General features: G+C 44.3%; 1 protein-coding gene across 19 annotated transcripts in view; it reads left to right on the top strand.

Annotated features, from left to right (window-relative positions):
• Positions 1-15,757, top strand: part of LOC103350841 (rho GTPase-activating protein 20) — a 95,224-nt gene that overhangs the window by 56,105 nt on the left and 23,362 nt on the right. For all 19 annotated transcript variants that reach the window (XM_070047643.1, XM_070047642.1, XM_070047656.1 and 16 more), the window contains 5 exons: positions 1,153-1,332; positions 7,975-8,111; positions 9,468-9,629; positions 13,351-13,457; positions 14,260-14,455. In XM_070047643.1, the coding sequence (XP_069903744.1) occupies positions 1,153-1,332; positions 7,975-8,111; positions 9,468-9,629; positions 13,351-13,457; positions 14,260-14,455 (782 nt within the window). The remainder of the gene's footprint in view (positions 1-1,152; positions 1,333-7,974; positions 8,112-9,467; positions 9,630-13,350; positions 13,458-14,259; positions 14,456-15,757) is intronic.

Here is a 15,757-nt window from a genome sequence, read left to right as displayed (position 1 = left end):
CTTTGTTGTTGAAAAGAAAATCCATCTGAAAGCAGATAATCGTGAAAACATGTTCTAAGTTTAGTTTTTGAGAGGCAAAAATAGAAACAGAATGTTAAACTGCTAGTTCTATCCTTAAAGGTCCACAAAGATTGGAGGTGTTCTAGGGCAAGGGCCAGGAGCGAGGAGCCAGGAGCCAGAAGCCAGGTCATCAATCCAGTCTGCCACATGAGTGGCAGGAACATCAGTATTCAAAACAACAGCTCTGCATCTTAGGGTCTGATCTGCATTTGCAGAGAGCTTCAATCAGGATCCATGATCAAGGACCAAACCAGGCGGTCCAATGTGGGATGCAGGTGTCTTCATGGACATCTAAATTGCTAATACCCACCAGTAGCAGAGGATCTTTGAGAATTTCTTGGGTTACCAGCAATTTAAAAATGAGAGAGGAAAGCAATGACTTTACATGTACTCTGTGAACATCAGTTGGTAGGATGGCTCTGGGTCTCCAACACTCCACAGCACTCCCTCAGCTAGTTAGCTGTGAGGGGCTCCTGAGAGGGCCAAAGTAGGAGGGAAGTGTAACAGCAGACCATGGCCTAGTGCTCTTGAGACTCACTGGCTATGAAACTGACAGAGAAATGAAGTCTCTTTTCAAGATCTAACATTGTGGGAGAGAGATTCTAGATAATAGCAACTCATGACATATATGACCCAATCATTTAAAAAATGCAGACCACTGATGTTTACTCATATGGGAAGGTAAGTATGGAAAGGGATGAAATCTAGTTGAAAGTGATTACCTCTTTTTTTGTGAGGTGTAAAAATCTAGTTGGAGTCAATGCAGATTTTAGGAGGCCTTATACTTTACAGTGGATATAACAGAAGTCATCAGTGTGCAGTGCACTGAGAGGTCTTTGTTTTCTAAGCTAGGCAATGGGTTACTATTTCTGTTTGTGTTGGAAAGGTCCTCTGCCTGGATACCTGCTTTATGCAGTGCCTCTCCAGAGAGAGCACACCTGATGCTCACTCCCAAGACACAGATATCTTCCTTGCAGAAGCCCCAGGAGAACTTGAGCTGCCCCCAGTGCAGTACCCACACTGACAACAAGGTATGTTTGATCATACCTGTTACCATCAGCCTAGTGTATATTAACATTTTTCTCTGCCTAGGGCATGAATGTCCATATTCTATTCAAGCAAGCTACCATCGAGCTGCCCTTCTTAATCATGAACCAGGGAAGTCCACCTCTGCTCTGAGAATGGAGGATCCCATTCTGGAGGTCTTGTCTGATATAGGACTAAAATTCATTCTGAAGCCCAGGCACAAGTTTAGAAACCAGCGCAGATGTGGTAAGTCCTTTCATTTCTAGCAGGGTTCTGCTCTCTGCTCATCCATGCGTTCCTGAAAAAAAATTCATGACAGAGAGCTGTTCTCTATGAGGGAGGAGGTGTGAATAGATACAGGGACCCAATAAACTGTTTAAAGTCAAAACCCATCTCACTTCCAGGAGGATTATGGTTATTCTTCTACATTAGAACTTTTGTTTCCCATGGATACCCTGAGCATTTGCTTCATAAAATAATGCATGCACAAACCTATATGTCTCTAGAGAAGGGTTTCTGAGGGCCTGGCATCATGGTACGGTGGATTAAGCTGCATCCTGAAATCCACATCAGAGCAGGTTTGAGTCCTAGCTATCCCAGTTCTGATAAAGTTCCCTGGCAATGTGCCCAGGAAGGCAACAGAAAATGGCCCAAATACCTGGGTCCTTTGTCTCCCATGTGGAGATCTGTCGCTCCCCGTCTTCGTGGAGGAATGACACAGGACCCTGCGCTGTTCTTTTGTCTGCTCGGCCCTCCCCGGGTTTGCTGCTGGTTCTTCCCGGGTTGGCTACCGACCCTTCCACCTCCATGGAAGGGCGGTTCCCCTAGCCACTTTCCCCACTTCCATGGGGGAGCGGCACACTGCCGGCTGGCTCTCTCGGGGGCTGCTCAGATGTTCCTGGTGCATGTTGTCTCTCTCCTCCTTTATAGTCCTCTTCCACCAATCCCAACTCTGCTACCCACACGCCGAGTATGCTGCTCTCCTCCAATCAGGAGCAGGTCCTGCTGTTTATTGGTTGAACTGGAGGCAGCTGTGTAGAAGCTGTTTCCTCCTCTCCCAGTGCCATATTGTGGGAGAGCAGATGCATAGAATAAGTCTTAATTCCAGTAACTTAGTCTAGTCCAAGTTGCTCCCCACAGAGATCCAGATGGAGTTCTAATCTCCAGCCCTATCCCTGGATGTTGTGGCCATTTGGGAAGAGAATAAACTGATGAAAGATGTCTTTGCGTGTTATTCTGCATTACAAATAACTCTTTACAATGAAGAGCATCATGTCTGAAGGCCTGGAAATGAAGACTAATCATTCTAGAGGTTAACTCTGAATCTGGAGTGAGAGCAGGAAGTAATCAACTTACTGCATGCCTTAGATTTACCTTATATGGAAGATCTCCAGGATGGTGAGAAACTGTGGCATTGAATTTGGATCTCTTCTGGCTTGGGATGAAGTGGCTGGGGGGTTACTTCCTGAATTGATTTCTTCATTATGTCCATGGCATGCTGACTTTCTCCATGTTTCAGATGCATATCTAGACCAGACATGGACTGAACATTTACGATCAGGGATGTTTCAGCTTCTTGCTTTCCATCCTCTCCCTACTTTCAGTATTCTTTTGAGAGACTTTTCTCTGAAGAACAGTTTTTAGTAAGGTGGGGAATATTGTGGCAAGAATATAATAATTTCCACTGTGAATGATTTTCACACTATTTTTGTTGTGAGGATTGTGGGGAGCAACTCGGACTAGACTAAGTTACTGGAATTAAGACTTATTCTATGCATCTGCTCTCCCACAATATGGCGCTGGGAGAGGAGGAAACAGCTTCTACCCAGCTGCCTCTCACCAACTTGACAAGCTGCAGGAGCTGCTCCTGATTGGAGGAGAGCAGTGTACTCGGCGTGTGGGCAGCCGAGTTGGGATTGGTGGATGAGGACTATAAAGGAGGAGAGAGACAACATGCACCAGGAACATCTAAGGGGAAGATCTATCTGAAGGAACACCTGTGCAGCCCCCGAGAGAGCCGGCTGGCAGTGTGCCGCTCCCCCACGGAAGTGGGGAAAAGTGGCAGGGGGCACTGCCCTTCCACGGAGGTGGAAGTGTCAGTAGCCAACCCGGGAAGAACCAGCAGCAAACCCGGGAAGGGCCGAGCAGATAAAAGAACAGCGCAGGGTCCTGTGTCATTCCTCCACGAAGACGGGGAGCGACATAATGGTGCCGTGACTTGGATATGAAGCCTAGGCAGGGTTTAGTGTCATTCCTCCATGAAGAGGGGGAGCGACATAATGGTGCCGTGACTCAGATAGGAAACCTAGAAGGGAAGAAACGGGAAGAAGTGGGAAAATACCAGAGAGAGAGACTAGCAAAGAGCCTAGGGAAAAGCTGGACGGAAAAGGTGCCGGAAGAAGCTATTGAAAGCCTAGGCATAGACTCGGATATGGACTGTGGGAAAGAAGTTAGGATTGAAAGCGAAAGTGAAAGCTTTCATAGACTTGGATGCGGACTATGGCGGGGAAGCTAGGAGATTGAAAGCGAAAGTGAAACCTGGAGGAGGCTTGGACTCGGATGCGGACTGTGGGGAGAAACCGGGAGAAATGAGAGGGGAATATTGTTGTTGGAAGAAAAGTTAGGGAAACATACTGGGTAGAGAAAAATGTTAGGGAAATTGAAGCCGCTGGGGCAGGCCGAGGCGGAGACGTAAGCCAGCTTGGAATTCTTCAAGTCAGCCCGGGGAGCAAAAGGCGAAAATCTGGAACCAGAGGCAGAGACGTGGGCCGCCAGGTTGGAATTCGCCAGGTTAGCCCGGGGAACTTGGACTGAATGCTGGTGGCGGAAACGTGAGCTATGCTGTGTGACTCGCGAAGGCCGCCACATGCAGAGAGAGCACGGGGCGCAAATAGATAGGGAACGTGGGGCTGGCGCGGAGGCCGTGGTGTGGGTGTGAAGGGGTGCAGAGCCGGGAACCCATCGCGGGGCGGGCGCCGGGAAGCCGCGCAGATGAGAGAAGCGCGGGCTGAAGCGGCGCAAAGCCAGGAAGCCGACGCGGGGCGGCGAGGCGCCGAGAAGCAGCCTCGGGGCGGGCGCCGGGATGCCACAGGGATAAGAGAAACAGAAGTTTAGAAGTAAAATGAGAGAAATAGGAATGCTGGCAGATAGAAGTAAAATAGGAGAGATAGGAATGCCCGGAGGTAGGGAAACAGAGAAAAATAAGGCCTCCCCTCAACATGGCAATGAGAAGGCTTGGATTCGGTCTGCCTGATTAGTAAGGTGATAAGCACCAGCAGGCAGCTCGACCAGAGTATGAGCTGCAGGTCACCGAAGATAGGCACGAATCAACACCAATAAGTCTCCCCACAATACGGCAATGAGAAGGCTTGGATTCGGTTTGCCTGATAGGGCTTGTAAGCACCTGCAGGCAGTTCTAGCAGAGCAGAGCATGCGCTGCAGGGCACCGAACTCAGGCACGCATCAGCGCCTAAAAACCTCCTCACAACATGGCGAAGAGAGGACCCGGATTCGGTTTGCCTGATTGGTAGGGCTTGTAAGCACCTGTGGGCAACTCTAGCAAGCAGAGCAGAGTGTGTGCCATGGGGCACCAAAGACAGGCGCGTATCAACGCCAAAAATAAAAAGAAAGGTGGATCTGTGGGGAGCAACTCGGACTAGACTAAGTTACTGGAATTAAGACTTATTCTATGCATCTGCTCTCCCACAATATGGCGCTGGGAGAGGAGGAAACAGCTTCTACCCAGCTGCCTCTCACCAACTTGACAAGCTGCAGGAGCTGCTCCTGATTGGAGGAGAGCAGCGTACTCAGCATGTGGGCAGCCGAGTTGGGATTGGTGGATGAGGACTATAAAGGAGGAGAGAGACAACATGCACCAGGAACATCTAAGGGGAAGATCTATCTGAAGGAACACCTGTGCAGCCCCCAAGAGAGCCGGCCGGCGGTGTGCTGCTCCCCCGCGGAAGTGGGGAAAAGTGGCAGGGGGCACTGCCCTTCCACGGAGGTGGAAGTGTCAGTAGCCAACCCGGGAAGAACCAGCAGCAAACCCGGGAAGGGCCGAGCAGATAAAAGAACAGCGCAGGGTCCTGTGTCGTTCCTCCACGAAGATGGGGAGCGACATAATGGTGCCGTGACTCGGATATGAAGCCTAGGCAGGGTTTAGTGTCGTTCCTCCATGAAGAGGGGGAGCGACAAGGATATTCTATGGGTTATATAACGTATAAATATGTTTTGTTGTTATTTGTGAGAATATAGCAATATTCTATAAATGTTGCTCCTATACAACATTTTAAATCTTAACTTTTTAAACATCCACAACCCTCATTTGGGCAAGGTAATACCTCCACTAGAAGTATTGTCAGGACTGTCAGGGAGGCTCAGTCTTTTTGAAGTGAGCTTGTTGAATTATGCAACATTTCTCATGGAAAATGGGTGCTTTTTCTATTGGTCACAGAAGGAACATGCACTCTCACTAAATATTCTACCTTATGAAAGCCTCAGCTAAGCACTGAAAGTATTTTTGTTTGAGAAAGCACAGATTGTAATGGTACTCATCTCTCTTTGTTCCCATTTGTTCTGGATATATAGATTCATATCAAGGCATAGAACATGATGCTTAATTGCTTACCTATATGACAACTAAGCAATAGATCATGTCCCAATAGTTTTTTGAATAATGAAATTGGGTGAGTCTTAGGTGCACCAAGTTGCACACAAGTTAAACCATGTAGTCTTGCCTGTTTTAAACAAAAAGTTTGACATGGTAGCATGTGGGAGCAGGCTCCTGCATTTGAGATGGCATTTGCTTTTTTCTTGTTTCCTTTTAAGGTGGTGGAATTATGGATGCTTGGTGTTGGATTTCTTTGTGACCGCATGCTATCTGGAGAGTACTAAACCAGAAAGAGAATGGAGATAGAGTTTACTTTAGGGTGAGGAAACTGATGTGTAGGATCCCTTATACCACTTGATTATAGAAGAAAATAATTTTCTTCAGGGTTGTGATGACTTGTGTGTTATGCTGAGTAATACATTATATTAGTATGATGAGGTGTAGACAGTATCATTCTTATACAAGTTGAGTCAAAGGAAAGTCCAAAGAATTGAGTAACTGGGCTGGCTGATGAAGTGGCACAACTTGGAGCCTATCCTGGCTTCCTCAATGACACAGCACCGTGAGGATTGCCCTCCTGTGTTTGTCTGATGGTGATGCATTCAGTGGCCCAGAAATGCTAAGAAGATGGCTGATGAAAGATATTTGGGGAGGGGACTGGTGCTGTGGCACAGCGGGTTAAAGCCCTGGCCTGAAGTGTAGGCATCCCATATGGGTGGTGGTTCTAGTCCCAGCTGCTCTTCTTCTGATCCAGCTCTCTGCTAGGACCTGGGAAAGCAGTAGAAGATGACCCAAGTCCTTGGGCCCCTGCATCCATGTGGGAGATCCAGAAAAAGTTCCTGGCTCCTGGCTTCAGTTTGCGCAGCTCCAGCCATTGAGGCCATCTAGGGAGTGGACCAGTGGATGGAAGACCTCTCTCTCTGTCTCTACCTCTCTCTGTAACTGTCTTTCAAATAAATAAAATAAATCTTAAAAGAACCAGATATTTGGGGAAATGTCATCCATCTGTCCATCACACTGCACCTTGACTCCTCTGGTGCCTTTTATGATATTCAGCATAATTGGGTCATTTAAGAAAAAAAGTTTAGGTGCCATCTTAAGAAAACATGCACAGCTGAGCAGTAGATATTCCAAACTCATGTTTTCCTTGGTGATCCTCTTGTCTGGAAAATTCTTCTTCAGCATTCACCTGGCAGAGCTTGATGGGTAGCTAAAATCTAGTCTGTATAACTTGGCAGGGTGGCACAAGGAACAAGGCCTCATGGGATCTTGCCACTCATCTGGGAACCAAGTGAAGAAGGTGGAATCAGATCACCTGGGGAACAGGCTAAGCTTTGTAACCCTGAAGAGTGATGGAGGCAGAGGCCAATTGAGTGAGATCAGGGAGCTTATGTCATGAAGTGTAGATCTCTTTGATGGGAGTGAGTTGCTGGTGGTTGGGCATTCAGATTAAGACTACCAAACAGGAAATCTCATAAGGAAAGGTGACTTAGCATGAAGTAGATTATGCGACTCCACTTGGTTTGAATGTCAACTGTTTTTATAGCTTTTCAAATGAGTTCTGACACCTGAATCCACTGGTCAAACTTAAGAGGATGTGTATAACTCAATGTGAGGTATCTCATAATGAAAAAAAAAAAAAGCAAAGCAAAAATATAGGTAGCACTGCCAGAATTCAACCTAAGCAGCCTCCTCAAGTCTCTATATTTCATTTCTGGTTGATTAACTGTTTATTTGATTTGAGAGACCATCACACACATGAAGGGGGCAGTGTTTCCTATCCTCTGATTCACTCCCTAAATGTCAGCAGTGGCCATGGGCCAGGGACAGAACTGGAATCTGGTATTTATATCATGTCTCCCTTATGAGAGGCAGGGCTAGAGCTGGATGGGAACTTATTCCATGTTGTGCTTGTTAGAGGTAGGAACCCAAATTTGTTAGCCATGCATACTGCCTCAGAGGGCCTGCATTTGCAAGAAGCTGGAATTGAGAGCCAAAGATGGACATCAGGCCCAGATACTCTGATATGAGCCTTGGGCATCTTAACAATTAGGCTAACTACCTGATTCTAACTATCAGCTTATAGGAAATTGGGAAGAAAAGTTCATGAATGTCACATGGATGGAACTAGCCAATTTCAGATCGTAAGCTCCTGTACACCACAAATGGATCAGTTTCTCTCCTTTCTAAGGGTGGAAACAATCATCTGTCAAATGGAAAGGGTGGAAACAGAATCTGTCATTGATCCTCTACATCTAATGGTCTCATTTTCTCCTCAGGCTTTCCCACAAACTGGCTTTCTTGCTGGGGCATTACCAGAAGCCATAACAACCTGCTCCAGGACTCCTCTCCTGCTATTTCAGTAACAACACTCCTGAGTGTGTCTGGAGTTGAGGACCTGACCGTACCACTTTTGGTAGGTATCATTTTGATCTTCTGAAGCCCTCCTAAGGACTGAGCATTCTGAGGGGTTGATGTCATCATCCAAATGTGTTTCAAATGAGGCCATCATTTGTCAGTCCCTGGCTTTGGCTGACATGCCTTCTTAATGTGACTTCAAAGAAGAACAGTCAGATTAGTTATTGTGGTCCTACTTCAAACACAACAGGAAAAGCAACCATTCTGTTTATTGTGCTGGTTTCAGTGATGTTACGCAGTCACCTGCTCACACACAGCAGAAAGGAATGTTTCTGAATCTCCGAGTTGACATCCCCCCATGTTCCCCATTTTAGCCTCTTCCTTGAAGTGTTCCTTCATTTTCTTTTTGTCTAGATGACTCAAACTTATAGCTCAATGTCCCTCATGTGGGTGTGGTTTGTATTTCAGATGATTAGATGGATCATCTGCCATTTATTTATCCTTCTATCATAAAAGAATGTGTCAGAGGAAAGCCACAGAATGTGGCCTATGTTATTTCCCGGGAGGACATTTAAGAGTTGGCACACTGATGGTCCAGCAAATCTACACACACTATACTAGATGTAGGGAATTTTATGCTAGGTGGGGAGGAATTTATCAAGGAATTTATCAAGTTAGTTCCATGCTAGATGGTGCCACAGAACTTGCAGCATTCACAAGTTGAAGGAGTTGCTAGGATCCTCATCATTGTGGCATCATTAATGAATAAAAGGAAAGCATGAGTAAGGTAATGTACTATGCCTAAGGTCTCATGTAAAGTAAGGGACCTAATAGATGACAAATTCCTTGAGATACTGGACTATGGCACTCCTATTCCCCTCTTGACATGAAGATGGGGCAGAAGGACATGAAAGTCGGGTGGGAAGGGCATGCAATTAAAGAAGGCATCCTGGAGTACCTGGACTTTGACCTTGATTTTAAATGAGTATAGGGACCCACAAGAAATTGGAATGCAGTCCCATGGTCATTTACAGCAGGATGGGATGATGGCAACAAGTGTGGCAATGAGATTTTCCTAGTTGGGAAAGATCATCAGTACTAGGAAATAATGACAACAGCATTAAAACAGGAGAGAGTGATTCACTAAAAGCTTGAAGCAGAGAAGTTTGGTTTAAAAGTTTCACTCCCTGAAAAGGAAAATAGGTTAAAGCCAGCATTCAAAACAATTTAGTGGGTGGATACAGATCAGATGGATGGGTCAAAAATATATTTAGAGACAGTGAAACAAATTTTCTTCCCCCACTTCAGCTCCTGCTGTATTAGTTCACATACTCTTCTCAACAGGGGCTAGCTTTTGTTCTGGGCTTGTGGATATGAAATGTCCTTTAATTAGCTTTCCTTTTTTTTCCCACAGGAAATGATTCACATTATCAAACAGAAAGGTCCAAAGACTGAGGGAATTTTTCAAAAAGTTGGTGACATAAAGTCATTTATAGCCCTAAAGGAAAAATTTAAGGCAGGAGATACAGTCGACTGGGGCAACGAATCCCCTCTTGTGTTAGCAACTCTTTTAAAGGTAGGGGGATTCTGGCATCATCTATGCACAATATGAAGCTGTGTGATGGGTTTCATTCCTCATGACATCTCAAGAAGAGTAATAGGTCTAATCAGTTAAGCATCTGAGAAACTGAAAAACACATCAGAAACTCCAGGTTGTAGGCAGCTACTCCCTTCATTGGACAGGCTCTGCTTGTTAGATAGCTTTCCCCAGTGTTCAGACTCCACGATTGCTCTTCTCATCTGAATACTCCATGCAGAATTGCATTATCATAGTTCATAATAATTGCCCAAGCATCTTCCAAATAAACCCTGATTATTCATATAGAATTTTAACCAATGCAAATCTCTTGAATTTGCCAAATTTGACAGTGTCTGATTTGAAACTTTTGAAAACCATTCTAAGGGCTGGCCCTGTGGCACAGTAGGTTAATCCTCTGTGTGCAGTGCTGGCATCCCATATGGGTGCCAGTGCTAGTCCCGGCTGCTCCTCTTCTGATCCAGCTCTCTGCTGTGGCCTGGGAAAGCAATAGAAGATGGCCCAAGACCTTGGGCCCCTGCACTCACATAGGAGACCAGGAAGAAGCACCTGGCTCCTGGCTTCAGATCAGTGCAGCTCTGGCCATTGTGGCCATTGGGGAGTGAACCAACAGACAGAGGACCTTTCTCTGTTTCTCCCTCTCACTGTCTGTAACTCTACCTCTCAAATAAATAAATAAAAATATTTGCAAAAAAAGAAAAGAAAACCATTCTAGGTGTTGTCCACAATAAGCAATATTGATATGAAAACAAATTAAAAATACATGTAGATGCCAAGAAAATTCCATTCATTTCATTGTCATTCTTTCCCCTGTCTCTTAAGCCTTTGCTTCAAAAGTGGTGTCAGGGCTCTGCTATTTAGAGCTGCTTTCATTTTGACTACTGTTGGCATTTTATGTTCATTTTGATTGTACTTAAGCCAATATTCATAGTTATATTTACATAGTTACAAGCCCCAGCACAAAGCTCAGCTTGTAAATCTGACTTTGAAAGTGTTGCAGCAGGCAAAGCTAGGTTAGAATTTTTAAAATGTTGGGCCTGTGTTGTGGCATAGCAGGGTATGCTGGGGATTTGATTGCTGGCATCATATATCAGTGCACCAATTCAAGTCCTGGCTGCTGTGCTGCGGATCCAGCATCCTGTTAATGCATCTGGGAAGGCAGTGGAAAATGGCCAAGGTACTGAGGTTCTTTGTACTTGAGGTAAGGATGGTGCTCTTGGCTTCAACCAGGGCCTGAACTGTATTTTGCAGCAATTTGTTTGTGTAGGATCTCTCTGTGTCTCTTTCTCATTTATGTTCTCTCTTTGTGTGTGTGTGTGTTTGTGTGTGTGTCTCCCTCTCTGTGCCTCTGCCCATTGAGCAAAGAATTCTAAAAACCCAAGTGATGCAAAATACACATATATTTAAAAATTATATGGTAAAATCACAAGTATCCAGGTACATTTCTACAAGGGAAATTGAATTGTTGGTATTTTTAACAGCTGTGAAGCAAAAATCTGGTAATGCCATAATCACTACCAGAAAAATCCTTACATTCTTTGAAACTCTCATTACACTTGCTCTTTCCTTACCCTCCATTAATGCTTGGCCATGTGTTAAATGGTAACACTTATGTAATGGCTTATAGGCCATACATACATCACTCACATCATAAAAATATACACTAGGTTAGACATTCACACGTTTGTGTTGTTTATGTTGCCCTCTGTAAGGAAAGTACATGAAATTGATGTCATTTTTCAACAAGATGTAGGGTTTACCCATCTGAGAAATTTGGAGTGTGATTCTTGATAAATACCATGTGAATCACCTGGAGAGTTGGTCTAGGCTAAAAATAAATACACGCATCAAGTTGAATTTGCCATTGAGCTACCTAGAAGCAGAAGTACACAGCAAATCTTCTTTGCATATTCTCCTTGGCGCACAGTGTGGCTTCCACAACATGCCCTGTCTATTAGTCCTGCAGCACAGGGAAAGCCAAGAAAGGACACATGCCCCACATGTATGGAAGTAAGTACTCAACAGACAAAGCTACTCCTGAAGCATCCCAGACTTCCACATCGTTCAGAGCTCCACACATATTGGACACACTCCTTGGGAAACAGTCAATGGCTTTAACTACAATGGGGGAGTATTGGACACCAATGACATAGTCAAGTTGTAAGAGGACTTGGATTTTGTCCAGTTTCTTCACTGTTCTATTCCCAGTAGTCCAAACTAGATATGACATAAATGACCACTCAAGAAATACTAGAATGAGTGAACAATGTCTGGATTATGAACACAACACTTATACTCATTGCTACTAAAAAGTATCATGGGCCGTATAGTGAGACCAGTAGAAAGAAAGCTAGCAAGTTGATAGGAACTGGACATATAAATACCACCATCTTCTGGTTATATTTGAAAAGAGTTGATTAATGAGATAGTGAAAAGGGAAGTGGAATGAAGCTATTAGGAGAATGTTTTGCCCCAAGGAACATAAATAGTCAAAATGTCCAGTCCTTATTTCCTATTTTATGTGAGTATATATGTGTATGTTTAGTTCATTTGGTTCAAAGCCTTTGCTGCTAAGACTTAAAAGGATTAGGGCTGAAATCAACATGTGAAGTATGTATGTTTACATGTTCTCAGTGCATAATACGATTTAGGATGACCCATAAGGAAATCTGTCAATTTGTACTATTAGGCTAAACTATAGGCAAAGAAGACTATATATGTTTAGATTTGTTTTATATATTTGAAAGGCAGAGTAATAGAAGGGGACACATATGGGGCTGGCAATGTAGTGTAGTGCATTAACCTGCTGCCTGCAACATAGGCAACCCATATGTGTACTTATTTGAGTCCTAGCTGCTTGCTTCTGGTTCAACTTGCCACTTATGGACATTGGAAGACAGCAAAAGATGGCCCAAATACTCTGGTCCCTGTCATTCACATAGCAGAGCTGGAATGGAGTTCCTGGCTTCTGGCTTTAATGTGGACATTTGCAGAGTAAATCCATATATGGAAGATTTCTCTCTGTCTCTGTCTTTCTCAGTCTGTCAACTCCATCTTTCACATAAAAAACTTACAAGAACACAAACACACACACATGCTCACAGAGAGATCAGTTTTCTATGTGTTGGTTCACTCCCTATTTTTCTGCAATGGCCTCTGTTGGGCTGGGCCAACCTGAAGCCAGGAACCCAACTCCTTTCAGGTCTCTGAAGTAGGGCAGAGCCACGAGTACTTGGGCAATTACCCACTGCTTTCTCAGGCACTTTGGCAGGGTGCTGGATCAGAAGTAGAATTCTCAGGAATTGAAGTGACCCTCTGATATGGGTCACTTCATTTGATATGATATTCAATTGATATTCAAATGATATGCCTTAATGGCATCCTTGGCAGCAGATTAATCCACTATACCACAATAACTACCCCAAAGAAGACAATTGAGACAATAAGATGAGGTTTTTCTTCCATCCCAAAATTGCTCAGACTGTTTATATACCTCTAGTTTTAGTCAGAAGAAATTGAAGCACTTGTTTCTGCATGTACACGATGGTGGGAATTAGAGGCCAAACTCTATGGACGTCAGTTTGAATCTAGAGAAAAAGCAGAGATTAAATGAAATATTGCAATTAAATGTTTTCTTTGTAATGTCTCCAATCTATATTTGCCATCAAATTGATATGACTTCTTTTTTGATCTCTATAAGGATTGCCTTCGCACTGTTCCAGGAACAGTATTTTCAGCCGACCTCTATGATCAGTGGCTCACTGTTCTTGATAAGGGGAATGACGAGGAGGCCAGAGACATCCAGAGGTGATTCTATAATTGATACTCTACTCTAGACATGCCTCAAAAAGCAACCAACATAGTCTGAGAAAAATACTCTCTCTGTTACAGAGCATTAACCACTAGAAGAATGCACATTGTGAAGAGGGTTCTTGTAGTCACACACATCACGGCCAGAACAGAAGACATGTAGACTTTACCATTGTCATTGAGTTCTTATTTCTCCCCAAATAGTGTCATTATGGAGTTGTTGACTATTGTACACATTCTGAATGTATGACATTGGTGGGGAGGAAGCCCACTGGTGTCAGAGACATGCTACAAGAACAGTTGACCACTGGTCTGACCGTCATATTGTCAGAGGCAACTAAGTGGAGATCTCTATGTGTGCTTACAAAATTGAAGTCAATCAAGCACTTTTGTATGCATTCATGCCTGGGATGTGTTTGTTCTGTCACTATTTTAGACTCTTGGCTTGAGGCAGCATTCCTGTACTATTACCTTTCAAAGAAGGGCAGTGCTTTCAATTAATTGCTGTTGAATTTCCTCAGTAAGCTCTCACCTCAGCACATTTTGGAACACAACATCTCTTTTTAATATACTTGTGTTCAATTAGATATTTACAAAGCCATCCCAAGTGAAAATGCATTGTGACTTCAGCAAAAAAAAAAAAAAATCATAGGAAGTATTTTTAAGACTGATAGTTCTTTTTTTCTCTATTTTCATTGGATTATGTCAATGGCTATAAAAATACTCTATTCCCTTTTTCTCTATCTACAACTTGCTGAGGAAAATGACTTGTGATAAGACTGCATTTTTTTGTGTTTAGGCTCTTAGACCATCTGCCCAGAGCGAATATAGTTGTCATAAGACACCTGTTTGCCTCATTACATGAAATATCGTATTGTTCCACATTAAACAAAATGACGTCATCAAAGTTAGCCTTGAGCATCACCCCAAGCCTTCTATTTGTCTGGCGATCTACTTCAAAAAGCCTGGAACTCGAAGGTGAATTGAGGAAAAAGGTAATGAGGTACCCCATTTGTATGTGCTGATGAGCATAGACCCCTTGGGAAAGTGAAAGTCAGGATGTGCATTCTGATGAGCCATTTTTTACCATGAAGACTTCTATTATATGCCCTCTGCAGTGTCGAGATCACTTATTCTATATTGGGAGCTGTGGAAGGGTGGGTGTGGGGAGCAACTCGGACTAGACTAAGTTACTGGAATTAAGACTTATTCTATGCATCTGCTCTCCCACAATATGGCGCTGGGAGAGGAGTAAACAGCTTTTACACAGCTGCCTCCAGTTCAACCAATAAACTCTAAGACCTGCTCCTGATTGGAGGAGAGCAGCGTACTCGGTGTGTGGGTAGCAGAGCTGGGATTGGTGGAAGAGGACTATAAAGGAGGAGAGAGACAACATGCACCAGGAACATCTATCTGAAGGAACACCTGAGCAGCCCCCGAGAGAGCCGGCCGGCAGTGTGCCGCTCCCCCGCGGAAGTGGGGAAAGTGGCAGGGGGAACCGCCCTTCCACGGAGGTGGAAGGGACGGTAGCCAACCTGGGAAGAACCAGCAGCAAACCCGGGGAGGGCCGAGCAGACAAAAGAACAGCGCAGGGTCCTGTGTCGTTCCTCCACAAAGAGGGGGAGTGACATAATGGTGCTGTGACTCGAATATGAAGCTTAGGAGGCATAATGGTGCCGTGACTCGGATATGAAGCCTAGGCAGGGTTTAGTGTCGTTCCTCCGTGATGAGGGGGAGCGACAGGTGGGGTGTTAAGCAGGAAATTGATACCAGTGAGTTGCTTCTTTCCTATGTAGGAAACAAAAGAATGATATCACTTAAACATGGAGAGAAAAGAAACTCATGTAACATGATAGAAGGAAACCAAGTTTTGGTAGTTGGAAAATCTAAGGTGCACCTCTGTCTTTGTCACTGAAAGCCATGCAAACTTGAATCAAGTTTCTTCATCATGGCTTCCTGAGCCGAGCAATGGCAGTGGTGGTACTAGTCAACTCTTTTGGTCAATAGTGACACTGCCTTGTTTGCTTGGGCAAGATGAGCACACTTATTCTCCCATGCAGTGACCTTCATCTACCTGCTGTGGCTCATTTAGAGAAATGTTTGTCTATAATTTCACCTCAGCTACTGGAATGTGAAGATGAATCAAGGTTTCCAGAGTATTCTAATTGACCCATAACATCTCCAATATAATCACAGCTCTTCTCAAGTTCATGCAGAATGTAATGCTGGGTTGAGGCAGAGCAGTGCTGGTGGAGAGACTTTCTTTAACCAAGCAGTTTTTTTGCACTGACTCCTTT

Source organism: Oryctolagus cuniculus, chromosome 8 (genome assembly GCF_964237555.1).
Source record: "Oryctolagus cuniculus chromosome 8, mOryCun1.1, whole genome shotgun sequence".
Taxonomy (NCBI): Eukaryota; Metazoa; Chordata; class Mammalia; order Lagomorpha; family Leporidae; genus Oryctolagus; species Oryctolagus cuniculus.
The sequence above is the reverse complement of the archived record's forward strand: the minus strand, read 5'-3'. Positions and strand labels throughout refer to the sequence as shown.